The sequence below is a fragment of the Ambystoma mexicanum genome, chromosome 9, assembly GCF_040938575.1.
Source record: "Ambystoma mexicanum isolate Mex_15411 chromosome 9, UKY_AmexF1_1, whole genome shotgun sequence".
Classification (NCBI taxonomy): domain Eukaryota; kingdom Metazoa; phylum Chordata; class Amphibia; order Caudata; family Ambystomatidae; genus Ambystoma; species Ambystoma mexicanum.
This window is the reverse complement of record NC_090931.1, coordinates 4,557,590-4,572,027: the sequence shown is the minus strand read 5'-3', so window position 1 is coordinate 4,572,027 and position 14,438 is coordinate 4,557,590. Positions and strand designations below refer to the sequence as shown.

The 14,438-nt window shown below is 46.5% G+C and overlaps 1 protein-coding gene across 1 annotated transcript in view; it reads right to left on the bottom strand.

Moving 5' to 3' along the window:
* STT3A (STT3 oligosaccharyltransferase complex catalytic subunit A) overlaps nucleotides 1–14,438 on the bottom strand; it is a 160,387-nt gene that overhangs the window by 44,542 nt on the left and 101,407 nt on the right. The window contains exons 10-12 of the mRNA XM_069614069.1: nucleotides 13,703–13,858; nucleotides 12,847–12,938; nucleotides 12,498–12,653 (exon numbers count right to left, since the gene is read on the bottom strand). Coding sequence (XP_069470170.1) covers nucleotides 12,498–12,653; nucleotides 12,847–12,938; nucleotides 13,703–13,858 — 404 coding nt within the window. The remainder of the gene's footprint in view (nucleotides 1–12,497; nucleotides 12,654–12,846; nucleotides 12,939–13,702; nucleotides 13,859–14,438) is intronic.

Sequence of the window (14,438 nt, the reverse complement as noted above, 5' to 3'; positions counted from 1 at the left end):
AGCAAAGCCTATGGAGCTGTTAAGCAAGATTGTATGCCGTACCCTTTGGGTGCACTACAACAACCTTGACCTCCTGGCAATAGGAACCCAACCTTTGGTCGAAGTCTGTACTACACAGGTTGGTAGCGTGATTGAGCAGCCAGGCTTACTTCAAGAGGGGTCAATGTGAGCTGTAGGGGAGTTACACAGATTCACAGTGACAAGTATTAAAATAAACTCTTACACACAAGGTTTCGTGATTAAACAATTATTAATGCATTTAACAGTCAGATTGAGTAAGCCTTCTTTAGAAGGGGCAATATAATAGTAACACACAAATACACTCCAAAAATACACACTCTGTGTTTCTAAATCAATACCCTTTTGGGATATTACACCCCCCCTCTGGGGTGACTTTAGCAACTAGGACACTGTGGACATGAATTTACCACGGTTTGCATTTAGAATCAGACTTGGGAGTGAGTCAAAATGAAAACATTATTGGAACAGAACAAGAGATGACACAAATAACCTGAAGCAGGTAAGTACTTCGGGTAACCCCCAATGCAAAGTTAGTTATCCCCTTCCTGGAAGGAAGGCAAAACACAATGTCAGTGGGCAAGAGTCGTTCAGGGAGCCAGGCCAAAGTCAACTGGGCAAAAGTCTAGGTGAGCTGAAGGATTTCTTGCAGGTAAGGAAAAGTCTTACAATGCTTTAGAAGTCTTTGTAGAAAAGAAGAATTCAAAGCAGGGCCACAAGCTGTTTAGACTTGTGAAGTAAAGAAGCTATCAGCAACTCTACAGAGCAACCACAACAGGTCTCACAAACAGGGAACAAGTGCAGTTACACAACAAGAGGTACGTTCTTACACCGTACAGTACCTTTAGGTTGAAGAAAAAGGGCAGCAGGTGACTTCTGTTCCTGTGCAGCTCTGCAGATCCTGGTGTTGTGGGCCTCAGTCGTGGGGACAATAGGGAGGACATCTGGGGACTCTTGCACTGCAATGGGACGGTCACCGACTGCAACCAGCAATCTTCAAACAAGTGGCACTCGGTGTTTCAGCTCCTCTCGTCTACCGCAAATAGCAACACTGCGGTTAAAAGCAACACACATGATCAGGTGTTCCTCTCCTGGCTATTCGGTTCCAGCAGCAACTGCAGTAGAATTTCAACCAGCTCTGAGAGGATGTCCAGGTGGCTTACTTTGGAGTTGATTGGTCCCACCAACTCAAGGGGAGACGTCGTCCTTACAGGGCTCCTAAGGAATTTGGATTTTCAGCACAGCAGCAGGGCTTCACTGCGCAAAACCAACGGTCCAGGAGTTGCAGCAGGCGTCTTCAAGTTCTTCTTCGGTTCCTTCGTCCAGTGGTCGACTCTGCCTTCCAAGCCACAAAGCCTCACCTTTTAAACAGTTTTTTCCCTTTCATTCCAGCCTAGATGTCAGTCACCCAGCAGGGTGGTTGTCCTTGGCGGACAGCCAGCTGGCCAATCACATAAAAGTGCATTTCTGTCACCTAGGAGACTAAGCACAGGGAGTTTTGGGCACCTCCCTTGCTTCCTGAGCCTGCCAGACAACCTGGAGCCAGAGGCGGGCTTCATGCGTGAATCCTGCCAAAGGCAAAGCGAACAAAGGGACCAAACCTTGTTTGTCACGCAGAGTAAATCTCAACGACTGACTACCTTTCCACAAAGAAATGGTGAAAAAATAAGACTGTGCCCATTTTGACAAAAATTGCACCTTTGGGTGCTTTAATGCAGCTGCGAATGCAGCCCGCAGTAAATGCACACCACACTAGTTAAAAGTAAACCACTGCAACCAGCCATTCAATCAGGAAAGGGTAACATAAAAATGTTACACGAGAAGTTAGACAAATGGGATACTACGTAACCCCTCCAGCACCCTATTGTAAGAGTGTGTGCTGGGTCTAGAAAGTTAAAATGTAAGTAAAGTTAATTTCACTTTACTGCTTTTGGAAACAGTAGTTTATCCAAGAGGTATTTAAACCTTGTTAAAATCTAAAAGCCTTCCCTGTGTCACTGCACTGACGGTGCAGTGTGACACAATGTAAACGATGATGCCTATTGAGTTTGTCAGACTCCACAACCAAAAGAAACAGAGTTCAAATCACATGAAAAATACATGAGAGTGGGAAAAAGGGTCTCAACTCTCTCTAGGTTAAAAATTCAAGTCCTCAAAATCCAGCAAAGTTGTTGGGGGTCTCTAAGGTAGAGAGGAATTAGCACATTTCTGAGAATTCTCCCGAACAAAAAAGTATTTAAACCTTGTGAGAAATCTAAAGGATTTCTCTGTGACACTGCACTGAAGGTCACCATACAAAAAGTAGATGCCTATAGAGTTGGTCAGACTCCCAAAACAAAGGAAACATAATCCAAACCAGATCAAAATACATGAGAGAGTGAGAAAAAGGGCTCACTCACTCCAGGGTTAAAATTAAAAGTCCTAAAGTCCAGAAAAAGAGCTGGGGGATCTCTGAGGTTGAAGGGAATTAGCACAGAAATGAGAATTCTCCCCAACAGTCCGTTTTCAACTTTCAAAAACACTTCTTGTAATACTATGCGACTACTACTAGATGTCAGACTATGCAGAGCATGTGATCTAAGCAGATGCACAATATATATGGGATACATTACTCACCGTAATCGTATTTCTGATGCTTGTATCTGCTTAGATTCACATGCTGTGCATAGGCCGACATCTAGTGGAAGCTGCGGAGTATTACAGTTTGTTTTTCGAAAATCGAAAATGGGCGTCGACACAGGCGTGCCAGTAATACTATCCCTAGTGTGACGTCCACTGTACCCAAGATCCCTCACGCGTCTAGGATCCTCAGATTGTATTTTTTCTGACATGAGGAAGCATGAGGAGTAGCGCGAGTACAGATAATCCAAGCAGATAGACAGAAAGGTAAGACTACAAGCAATCATGCGCCTTCTCTCGGAGGGGAGGAAGGGTGGGTCGCATGTGAATCTAAGCAGATACAAGCATCAGAAATACGATTACGGTGAGTAATGTATCCCTTCTGAGGCTTGTGGAATCTGCTTAGATCACATGCTGTGCATAGATTAGCGAGCAGTACCAGAAGAAGGAGGTGGGATGTGAGAAGGGTCATGAGCAAACAGGTGTCTTAGAACCGCTTGTCCCACTTGTGTATCTGTCTTGGAATGAGTGTCAATGCAGTAATGCTGAGTAAAAGTGTGAATAGAGCTCCAAGTAGCTGCTTTGCAAATGGTGTCGAGGGGAACATTTGCAATGAAAGCCAGAGTGGCACCAATGCCTCTAGTAGAGTGGGCCCTTGGCGTAAAAGGCAGAGTCTTTTCAGAAAGAGAGTAACACAGCTGTATACAGTTGATAATCCACTTCGAGATAGCGCCCTTAGAGACGCGATCCCCCTCTCTGCCTGTAGCTACGGAGACAAACAGTTGATCTGTTTTCCTTAGCGGTCTGGTTTTATTTACATAGTATAGGACCGCCCTACGCACATCTAGGGTGTGTAGTTTCACCTCAGCCGAGCTTTGCGGGTTTTGGAAGAAAGCCGGAAGCTCGATGGACTGGTTTACATGGAACTTGGATATGAATTTAGGTGAGAACCTAGGGTGTGTGCGTAAAACCAGTTTGTCCTTGTGGATAGTAAAGAAAGGATCCTGCACTGACAGAGCCTGAATTTCACTGACCCTTCTTATGGAGGTAATGGCTACTAAGAAGGCCGTTTTATAAGTCAGGTGTTTGAGACTACTTTTATGCATGGGTTCGAATGGGGGTCCCATGAGCTTAGCTAGCACCACGTTGAGGTCCCATCCTTTAACCACTGGTACTTTCCACCACGAGACCTTGTTATGGGATGTGGTGTAAGCCGAGAGGGCTGCCAGGTGTACTTTCAGCGAGTTAAAAACCAACCCTGCATCCAGCAGGTGGAGCATGTATGTCACAACGTTGGAAGGAGTGCAATCAACCGGGTTGATTTGTTTATTCTGGCACCAGATAACGAATCTTTTCCACTTATCAAAGTAACAGTGCCTTGTATTTGGTTTCCTGGACTCTTTTAGAATGTCCATACACCTCTGTGGTAATTTGAGATGTCCAAACTCTATGACTTCAGGAGCCATGCTGCTAGGTTCATAGAGTTGGGTTCCTGATGCACTGTTTGACCCTGTTGCTGGGACAGTAGGTTGTACCAGGCTGGGAGTCTGATGGGCTCGCACACCGCCATCCTGCGTAGGTGTGGAAACCATGGTTGTCTCGCCCACATGGGAGCAACTAGGATGAGCGTCATCGATTCCTTGTTCATCTTGTACACCACTTTCCTGATGAGAGGAGTTGGTGGGAAAGCGTACGCAAACATCCCTGACCAGTTCATCCACAGGGCATTCCCTTGGGAGTCTGGCTGGGGGAACCTGGATGCAAATCCTGGGCATTGTCTGTTTTCGCTTGTGGCGAATAGGTCTATAGTGGGGAAACCCCACTGAGAGAAGAGATCTTCTACTACGTTTCTGTGAAGGACCCATTCGTGTTCTTCTGGGAGGGAGTCTCTGCTTAGAGCATCCGCTAGGGAATTGAGCTCCCCTGGAACATGTTGTGATGACAGGAAGATGTTCCGTCTGAGTGCCCATATCCATATTTTCTGGGCAAGCTTGGACAGATTTGGCGAACGAGTCCCCCCTTGCTTGTTCAGATAGAACATGGCTGTCGTGCTGTCCGTCCTGATCTGCACCGACAAGTTCAGTAGATGGGGCTCGAAGGCCTTTAGCGCTCGGAATACTGCCAGAAGCTCTAGCAGATTGATGTGGTTCTTGGCTACTGAGTGAGACCAGAGACCCTGAGCTGTGTGGTGAAGATGGTGAGCTCCCCACCCAGTCAGGCATGCATCTGTAGTCACCACGGCTTGTACTTCGGGATCGTAAAAGGTTTTCCCCTTTGCGAGATTCTCTCTTGTCCACCAGTGTAGGCTCTGTACGAGTGTTGGCAAAACGACCACTAGATCGTCCCACTGACCACTTGCCTGAGACCACTGTTTCGCCAACCATTCTTGCATGGGACGCATGCGCAGACGCGCGTGGGGGACCAGGTAAATGCATGACGCCATCATGCCCAGTAACCGCATAGCTTTGCGTACTGTTATCTGTTGACCTGACTGATAATGCGGAATTTGCCGAAGTATATTCCGAATTCTCTCTTCCGAAGGGAAGGTCAATCCTTTCTGAGTATCTAGGATAGCTCCTAGAAACTGTTTTGAGGTGCTTGGCACCAGACTTGACTTTTTCTCGTTGATAGAGAAGCCTAATTCGTGGAGGAGGTCGATAGTCCTCTGAATGTTTGACCTGCAAATTCCTGGGGTTTCCCCCGTTATGAGCCAGTCGTCCAGATAAGGGTACACCGGGATTGCCTCCCTGCGTAGGTGTGCAGCCGCCACAGCCAGTACCTTGGTGAATACCCTTGGTGCTGAAGCTATCCCGAAGGGCAGTACCTTGAATTGGTAGTGGCGACTGTCCACCTTGAAGCGTAAGTACTTTCTGTGCGCTGGGAGCATGGAAATATGAAAATAAGCATCTTTCATATCCAAGGTTGCCATGTAATCCCCCTTTTTTAGGAGTGGGATTACCTCTTGTAGCGTGGTCATACGGAATTTTTGGGGCTTGACATACTTGTTGGCAGGCCGTAAGTCCAATACTGGGCGCATTGTCAAATCTTTCTTTGGCACAAGGAAGTAAGTTGAATAGATACCCTTGTTTACCTGGTGTCCTGGGACGAGTTCTATCGCGTCCTTTTCTAGCAGAATGGCGATCTCCTCGAGAAGGATCCTTTGATGCTCTAGGGAGTGCACTCTTTGTCGTGGAGGATGGTTCCGGGGACGCTGCAGTAGTTCTATACAATATCCTGCGGATACTGTTGACAGCACCCATCTGTCTGAGGTGATCCCTTCCCAAGCTTGGGTGAAGGTGGAAATGCGTCCCCCTACTGGGGTTGCGTGACAAGGGACCCTGAACTGAGCGTCACTGTTTTGGTGGAGGTGTGCCACCTCCCTTGTTGGGGCTGCCTCTGCCTCTTCCACGACCTCTCTTGTTACCCCTGCCGTAACTCTGGGTAGACTGCTGGTTGTTATTCCATTGTGTACCCTGTCCCTGGGCATAGTTGCCTCTTTGTGAATTGTGGCCGCGTGGGCGACGAAAATTACTGTTCCCCCTCTGGTTAGGGGGTTTGTTGGTAAGCTGGCCAAGGGATTTGAGAGTCTCATATTCATCTTTGGCATTTTTAAGTGCGTCTTCGACCGCTTTCCCAAACAATAGGTCGGGTTCCACTGGCTTGTCTATTAAAGAAGCCTGGGTTTCTGTCTTGAATCCCGACTGCCGTAACCACGCATGTCTCTTGATAACCGTACCCTCTGCTATCAATCTCCCTGCGTTGTCAGCGGCGTCGAAAGTTGCTTTTAAAATGCAACCAGACACGGTTCTCCCCTCTGCCGAGATCCGAGCCAACTGGCCCTTTAACGGTTCTGGAGCAGAGGCAATGAGCGCCGCGACTTCTTCCCATTGATGGCAATTGTAACTAGCCAACAGGGTGGTGGAATTCGCAATCCTTGCTTGGTAGGCGGACGTTGAGGCTACCTTCCTGCCAAACCCGTAAAGTTTTTTGCTCTCCTTGTCGGGAGGAGCTTCTGATGAAGATAAGGGCGTGCCAGCCCTTTTTCTAGTGTTGGTAACCACTAGGGAATCTGGTTTAAGATGTCCCCTTATATACAGAGGGTCAGACTGGGCTGCCCGGAAAATCTTTTCAATTCTGGGGTTGACAGCTCTGGTGAGGTTAGGATTCACCAGGGAAGGATCTATTCTTCGTTGGATGGACTTGAGGATAGGGATGGTCTGAGCGACCGGTCTCCTTTCTCCTACAAACTCCTCCGCGAAGTCCCTTTCCTCCTGTACACCGTGGGTGTCGATGTGGAAATGTTCCGCTGCTCGAGCGAGAACCTCGTTGAGGAGGGGCTGGTTATCAACTGGAGAGTCGGTAACTGGGGCTTTGCTTTGTACTGGGGAATCTACTCTGTAAATTTCCTGCTCATTTTCTCCCTCCTCCAGGTCCTCATCCTCTGCAAGGTAATCTGTCCCGGTTTGTTCTTCCATAAATTCAAACTCCTGGTCCTCTTCAGGGAAAACTTGTCCCTGGTAACTGGGGAGTGGAGTAGAATATGGAATGGAGTAAGGCTGAACCTCGAAGGGTTCAGGTCTTTCGAACCGGGGCTTTTTACTTAGCGGGATAGGATCGGAGGAGCCTGAGGGTGTGGCCCCTTGAGGGTTATATGAAAGAAAATGTTCTGGGTTCTTATAAAAATCAGCCAAGGAAGACATCCTAGACATAACCCTGTCTATGTCTTCACTGGACCATTCCCTGGAACAGGGTATTACTTTAGTAGGTGATGATTTATGGGACTTTTCAAGGGTAGACTTGTGTTTGCTTGTCTGCCTAGGGTGAGAGGATGGCTTTACAGGAGTGGAAGGCTGTGCTTTCCGCTGCTTCCCCCCCTCCCTGTGCGTGGAAAAATGTTTTCCCTGTCCCTTGGAGGCCCCAGAGACTTTCGACGCCTGGCGCCGAGGGTCTGGAGAGGTATCTGTGTGCTTTCGTGGGGCCTCACTGGTGTTAACCGCGGTCTCGGTATCTTGGAGCGCGGCCTGGGGGTGGAAGTCGTCTTCGTCTCCCGACGATCGAACTTCCGTTAATGTGTGTAGCGAGGCACTCTTGGCAAGAGTGGATGATTGCCTTGCGTCGTGAGGTGATCTCGATCGAGAGCGCCCAGAGGACACCGAGTCGGACCGTTCTTTTTGTGCCTCTTTCCGTGAAGTCGACGTCGTCGAGGTCCGGTTGGTCTTAGTGTGTTTAGTGTGTGTTAGGTGTGTAGCGCTTGCGTCGCCGGGGGTCTTCCCCATAGCCGCCCTGCCGGACGACCTTCCGAGGTCGGGGACCTGCGCTCGCCGGCTGTCTTTCGACGCCGTAATGCCCTCGCCGTCCGAAAGTACGGCGTCGCTGCCATCGCTGAAGGCGCCCTCCGCTGCCATGGCCTCCTGCCTGGCGTGGTGGGCCCAACGCTTTGTCGAACGGTCCTTAAGTGTCTTAGGTTTAAACCTACTACACGCTCTGCAGTTCGCTTCGGGGTGATCCCTTGGCAAGCAGAGATTGCACGTGGCGTGCCTGTCGACCCAAGGGTATTTGCGATTGCACTTGGGGCAGAATTGAAAAGGGGTACCCTCCATACGCACCTTAAGGCAGTGGGCTGCTAAGTGTAGGAATATATAAAATGTAACTATATATCAAGAGTGAAGAGTATGTACCACCCCCCACTCTCCCTACTTGTAAGGGCCGAGGCCAGCGGCCTACTAGGCCCGGGCCGAGGCCAGCGGCCTTCCGAGGCCCAGATCCGTCGTGCAGCAGTCGACGGTCGATGACTTCTCCAGCCGTTGTCGAGGTCGAGGGTCGACGTTGGGGTGGGGAAGGGAATGAATAAGAATTATAATTATAATAACAGCAAAAGTATGGCTAAGGCCAGGGAACTCCGCAAGATGCTTCCGACCAGTATGGCGGAAAAAAACAATCTGAGGATCCTAGACGCGTGAGGGATCTTGGGTACAGTGGACGTCACACTAGGGATAGTATTACTGGCACGCCTGTGTCGACGCCCATTTTCGATTTTCGAAAAACAAACTAATACTCCGCAGCTTCCACTAGATGTCGGCCTATGCACAGCATGTGATCTAAGCAGATTCCACAAGCCTCAGAAATATATTTATTTTTAAATATCTATTGTTGTTGCTTTTTTGTTTCTTGCCACTTATTTCCCCTGTTCCCTTCCCATTTAGCCTTGTGGTGCTTTGAAACAATCCTTTTGTATACAGCGCATTACACAATAATAAAATAAACAAAAAAAATAAAGCTGTGTAATTGGGACCGACTTACCTAGAATTAGTGATAGTTATTTTGAAGTTTTATGCTTTGGTCTGTGTACCCCCAAGCAGTGGGTTGTGTTTTATAATGCGTTTATGATTCTATGAAAGTACTTTTTCCACCAACAAGGCATAAAATAAGCAGTGTTGCATAGCAATTTGCTATGCAATTCTGTAGGTTTGCTAATTAAATTGACACTTGTGTAGCAGAGATAGCTATTTAAGTTACCGTGTTTAATGAGGGCACAGCTCACCCTGCATTGCTCTCTCCAATCTTTTCCGCTGCTAAGTGCCAAATGCCTGTATGGGAGTGCCGGTCAATTTTATTTCTTCAAATAATTGCAAGCCAGAAGTAATTGGGATGACTCTTATTTAGCCAACTTTATCTTATCTTGCAAAGACCAGTATGTGCTAACTTTATATATTTTTTAAAGACAGTCATGCAATTCCATTCCTTACATAATGCATAATTGCAGAATTGCTCCTGTAAAACACTGCAGTGTCTCCATGCTGTAAAGTAAAGTTTAGTTTATTAGATGTAAATCTCAGCGTCAACTAGATTTCCTCTTATTGGGGAAGATGCATCATTTAGACGAGTGAACGTTTTTGAAAATGTCCAGGATTACACAGCCAAATACTTTTGATGGCAAACCTAGTTCCGTGACCTACTGGTTGCATACATCTGCAACTGGTGCTCAACCCATGAGCTGAACCCATACTCCTTGACATTCTATCTTATCACCCCGTTGCTTTATATACCCTGAAAGGGAGATGTCCGCAAATGACAATTTTCCACCTAGTTTGTCCAGTTATCTGCCTGCTACGCCATCCACTCTGCTTAGTCGCTTACTTTCCTTCCTCTTAATTAATGAATACACAAAACTAACTAGATACGCAACAGTGATCAATAGTTCCATCCAGTCTGTACATCTACAGATCTGCTGCAATACCATCGGCCGTGTTTAGCCTCCAGAGCTCAGTTTGCTCTGATTAGGATGGACTTGTAGAATACCGCAAACATGAGAGGTGGCCAAGAGGTGGCCAAACTGTTTTCAGAGCCATTTTATCGTATCCATTTGTGTACATTCATGGAGCTAACCTTTTACAGACACTCATCCAGGGCACGCAAAGTCTACTTGCCCACCTGCATAGTCAAATAGGTTTTATGAAGGGCGAATACCATTTGCAGGGTACGTTTGAAACTTTATTTAAAATTACATTGTTTGTAGTAAATGTCAAATCAAAGTTTCACTGTGCATGGCGGACCTCTGGGTGGCAGCAGCGTGCCAAACAAAGTGGTGTCAATTGCACCATTTTACAGAAAGCGCATTTACATCTTTTGTCATCTGTTGCCACGGTTTAAGTGCATTTCTCTTAGGTCAAGTAGGTAAACTAAGTTACTAGACCTGCAGGTCTAGCGGAATTTTGAAGAATTTGCAAGGCAGACTCTTGTTCACTATTGTCTTACTTCAACAGTACACAAAAATGCTATATTGTTGCTCGAATTATGTCTTGGGTACAAACAACTTCTAGTGACATTAAAAATAGGAGTATACCATTGCTAATCAAACGGGTTTGTTTGCTAATCTACATTTTAATTAGCAAACTCTGCTAATCAATTTTTGAAAACTAATTTATGCCTTGCACCAAGGTTTACTATGGCCCATTTATAGTTATAATAAACCTTTCTTTTTTATAACACTTCGTGGTGCAAGTGTTTCTTTGGAACCGTTTGTATGCTAGAGGTTCTTTGTACCTTCCTACAGCCCTCTCTCCCTCCTAAAATGAGCCTGGCTGCTCGGTCTACGCTACCAAATACTCCAGTGATAATACTAGGAGTAGAGTTTTGTGCTGTCTCAGTTGTATGGTTTTACTAAGCACTTAGTTGGACTTGAGAAAGTGTTGGGAATGATTTCTTTTTACTGTACCATTCCTTCCATTTTTATGGACCCCCAAACGCTTTGCTTTTATTTTTGAATCGTCCCTGTACTTTTTGCAGTGCAGTGAAGCCTTAAGCTTCACTACACTACACTGTTTTTTGCTCATCTGTTATGGGGATGTCCTTTAGGCTGTCATACTGGGAAACATGGTTTCCATTAGTTTGTTACTGCTTTTGGTAACTTATCACCTGTGGTAACTTTTATCATTGTACAATGCAGCTTACACTGCAGTACAATGGGGAACACTTTGTTTTGCCCTAGACCAATTTTGTGTGTATTCTGTTTTAGCCTTACCGAGTTTGGCTCCCAACTGTAGCTAGTGCCCAAACATGGCCAAGCAACAGGGTTTTTTGCTTGTCCTTTGGCCGTCTCGTCTTTAACCCTTCTTGCTAGCCGGTGAGGCCAGGAAAATCCTTGTATGGACTTCCAGTGCCCGGGAAAGCAGTGGCTTATGGCGGGCTACTGGAGGGCTGTGTGTGTGTTTGATGACAGAAAGTGGGCTGGGACTGTCTGGTCCCAATCCACAAACTGGTTTCAGTGTGTCGGAGTGGTATGCATGAGTTTTGCTGCCAGTGGTCCCAATTGGACCACTTCTGGGGGGTGTGTGTGTGTGTGGGTCAGATCTGCCATTGGCTAGTGGGAGTTTTAGCTCTTATCTGGCTTTTAGGATAAGAAGAGGACCCCCTGTACCCACTCTAGAGAGATCCTGGAAGAAACCGAAGGAGCCAAGACTACTGTCCAGCTGCAAGGACACCCGTCTGAAGGAGGCCTGGCGACCAACTTCGACTGTTGTCCTGGGCGAGCCCAGTCTTGTAGGTGATCTTCAGGAGTCCTGTGAGGGAGCTGCAACCCTTGGAGTGGAGGGAACATCCATTCTTGACGTCAGCTCAGAAACCCATGTAGAAGAGCCTTCCGAAGTGCCCCTGGAGCACCCTGTGGCTGACAACCTCTGAAATTGGGCTACCGTGCTGCAGATGTCGCTGTTCCAAGTAGAGGCCTGGAACGTAGGGTGGTCTTCAGCTTGTGCAACCAGACTTACCTCTGCATAATTTCGTGGTCGTAGCATCAAGGGGACCCGAGGTAGGAGGTGAAGTCTGACCGCGGCAAGTGAATCCCTTTGCGTTGCCATGCATCGGTGGCCATCGCCCGAAACCTCTTACCTGCATCCAGTCCTGTACAGGGAGGGGCCCTACATAGTTAATTTGCCTCTCCCAACTGAAAGACCTTGCACCAGCATCAGTCGCCGACCAAAGGAGTGCTTGAACCTGCAGTCCCTGGGGATCAATGACTGATGCAGACGGCAGGAAAAGCCACCTTGGACCATCTTCAGCAGACCTGCCAAGTCCCATGAAGAATCGGAGTACAGGGGGTCAGTTGTAGCGATACTTTTGAATTACTTTGGCTTTGCCATTGCTGGTTCACAGAAGTAATCCGAGAGTTGGGGACTGTTAGGTAAGATTTTTTAAATTCCAACTGGTGTGTTGGACTTTACAAGAGAACAAGTTTAGGCTTCTTTCACACAGTATTAATGGGCTATAAAATCAACAGTGCTTTGATTCCATACGCCAATCGCAGAATTGCTTAAATACCTGCTGCACAGTGCGGAGGTTGAGTTTGCGGTTTTGTACTTTACCTCGTTTTTGATTGGGTAGGTGGAGTCCTGCTGCTTCTTAGTTTTCTTATCGGGCCTGCTCACATCCAAGTTCTTCATGTATGTGGATAACACTTGGGAAACGCCAATGCCAGAGAGAATGCACATGACTGGTGCCAGGACCAGCATCAGACGCACCTGTGGATATCAAAAGCAGATTCATTCCATTTTGTTCAGAACTACTTCACATACGGGCTAAGGTCATCAACTTGCGAGAGTTCAAAGATATCTCAGCTGAGCTACCAACTGCAAACGACAGGTCCACGCGCGAAGAGCTACACCCAGATTAAACACGTTTTTGATATAAGAAACGCATCAGTATAGGACTTACCATGACAGCAGAGAAATACATGCTGGTCACGCCGTACATGATGATAAAAATTCTGGCATCGGACAGATTATTGAAGCAATAATAAAGACCAACTGCAAAAGTAAATGTAACAATTAGCTTTAAAAGACAAACTTGAAACTAAGCGTAAAGGCACTGAAGCAAAACAAACTTCTTGTGCAGTCGAGGAACTCTCGCGCGATCACTGTTTTTTGTGGCACTGTAAAAGCCAGGATTAAGCTTAAAATTAGAGGCCTGTGGAAATCTGAAAATGCTGTCAAATGGAGAATAACCAGGAATAGAAGACAGCGGCGAACTGGAGCTTTATCTCGAGACGTTTTACATCAATGATGAAGCAGCCGTATGCACTAAGCAGTCAAACCTTTGTGAAAAGTGTTCAATCTGCATACCAGAGGCATTTCATTCACCGCAATTTAATTATGACAATCCCACATTTTGAAACTTCTGGAATTAGAATAGGAAAGTTAATTGGTTTAAAATGTGCCCAACCATATAATGTCTTCTTATTGTGCATATACCACAAGGCTGGGCCATAATGGCATGCAATGTAGTGCAAGAAAACCAATGTTACATGCATTTTGAAAAGCTTCCCTTGTTTTTTCTTTATAGTTATTTAGACCACTAATGACAACTGCAACACAATCCCCTTGACTGTGTTATAATGTGTCAAAGGTAAGCAGAGCCCCAAGTGGTGGCAGTTCCGATAAGGCACAGTACGTTAGCTACCAGTTTCTCATGAGCCAACTCTTAAGTAGGTACTTGCCACCGCTCCATGAACAAAGAATTCATACAAATGCAGTTTAAAAGCAGGAGACACAGGTCAATCTTCACATGGCACCTGGGAACATGAAGACGAGCAGCTGCAGGTCAAAGTAGTAGGAGGACCAGGTTGTGGGTTGATGCTCCGAGACAGAGGCAATGATGGGAATATTATTCTTAGCGTAGGAAGGGTCCAAAAGCGAGTAGAAACGACCAGTCCAGGGAGAGATCTTGCCTTGGGGGAAGAAAAGAAAAAAGTACATGAATAGTTGTAAATTGTCAGCTAGATATGATGGCTCCCCCAACACACCAGAAAAGGTTTCCCTCAATATAGGATTACAGTGCATCAGAGTAGAATATATATTAAATTAAAAAAAGATGTGCATTACAAGGAGTGGCTTGGTACAGATTTGTAAAAATCGGGAGAATTTCGCATCAGACCACAACCCTAGAAAGAAAATCCCTTGTGCAGAACACCAATATTGAATCTGCCACACAGAATACCACAAATCCAAAAGGTGAATCACAAAATTAATTTATTTATTGTGCATTTGTTAGGCGATTATACAGCAAGTAAATTGTGTTTCAACGCACCCACAGGGCAATAGGGAGGGGACATGGGATTGAAAAACAAATGCTTTTATCCGTGTGAGGAGAGTTAATTGGTATCAGGTGTATGCACTTACAGTCTAGTGCCTGACCCGATTAACGGGCCATGTCCAGTACGATGTATGAGAGTTGGTCTTGTTACTCTCAGTCACCCTCTTCCCCGGCCCAGTGTTTGTGCAAAAGGTGGATTGGGGGGTGGGACCTCG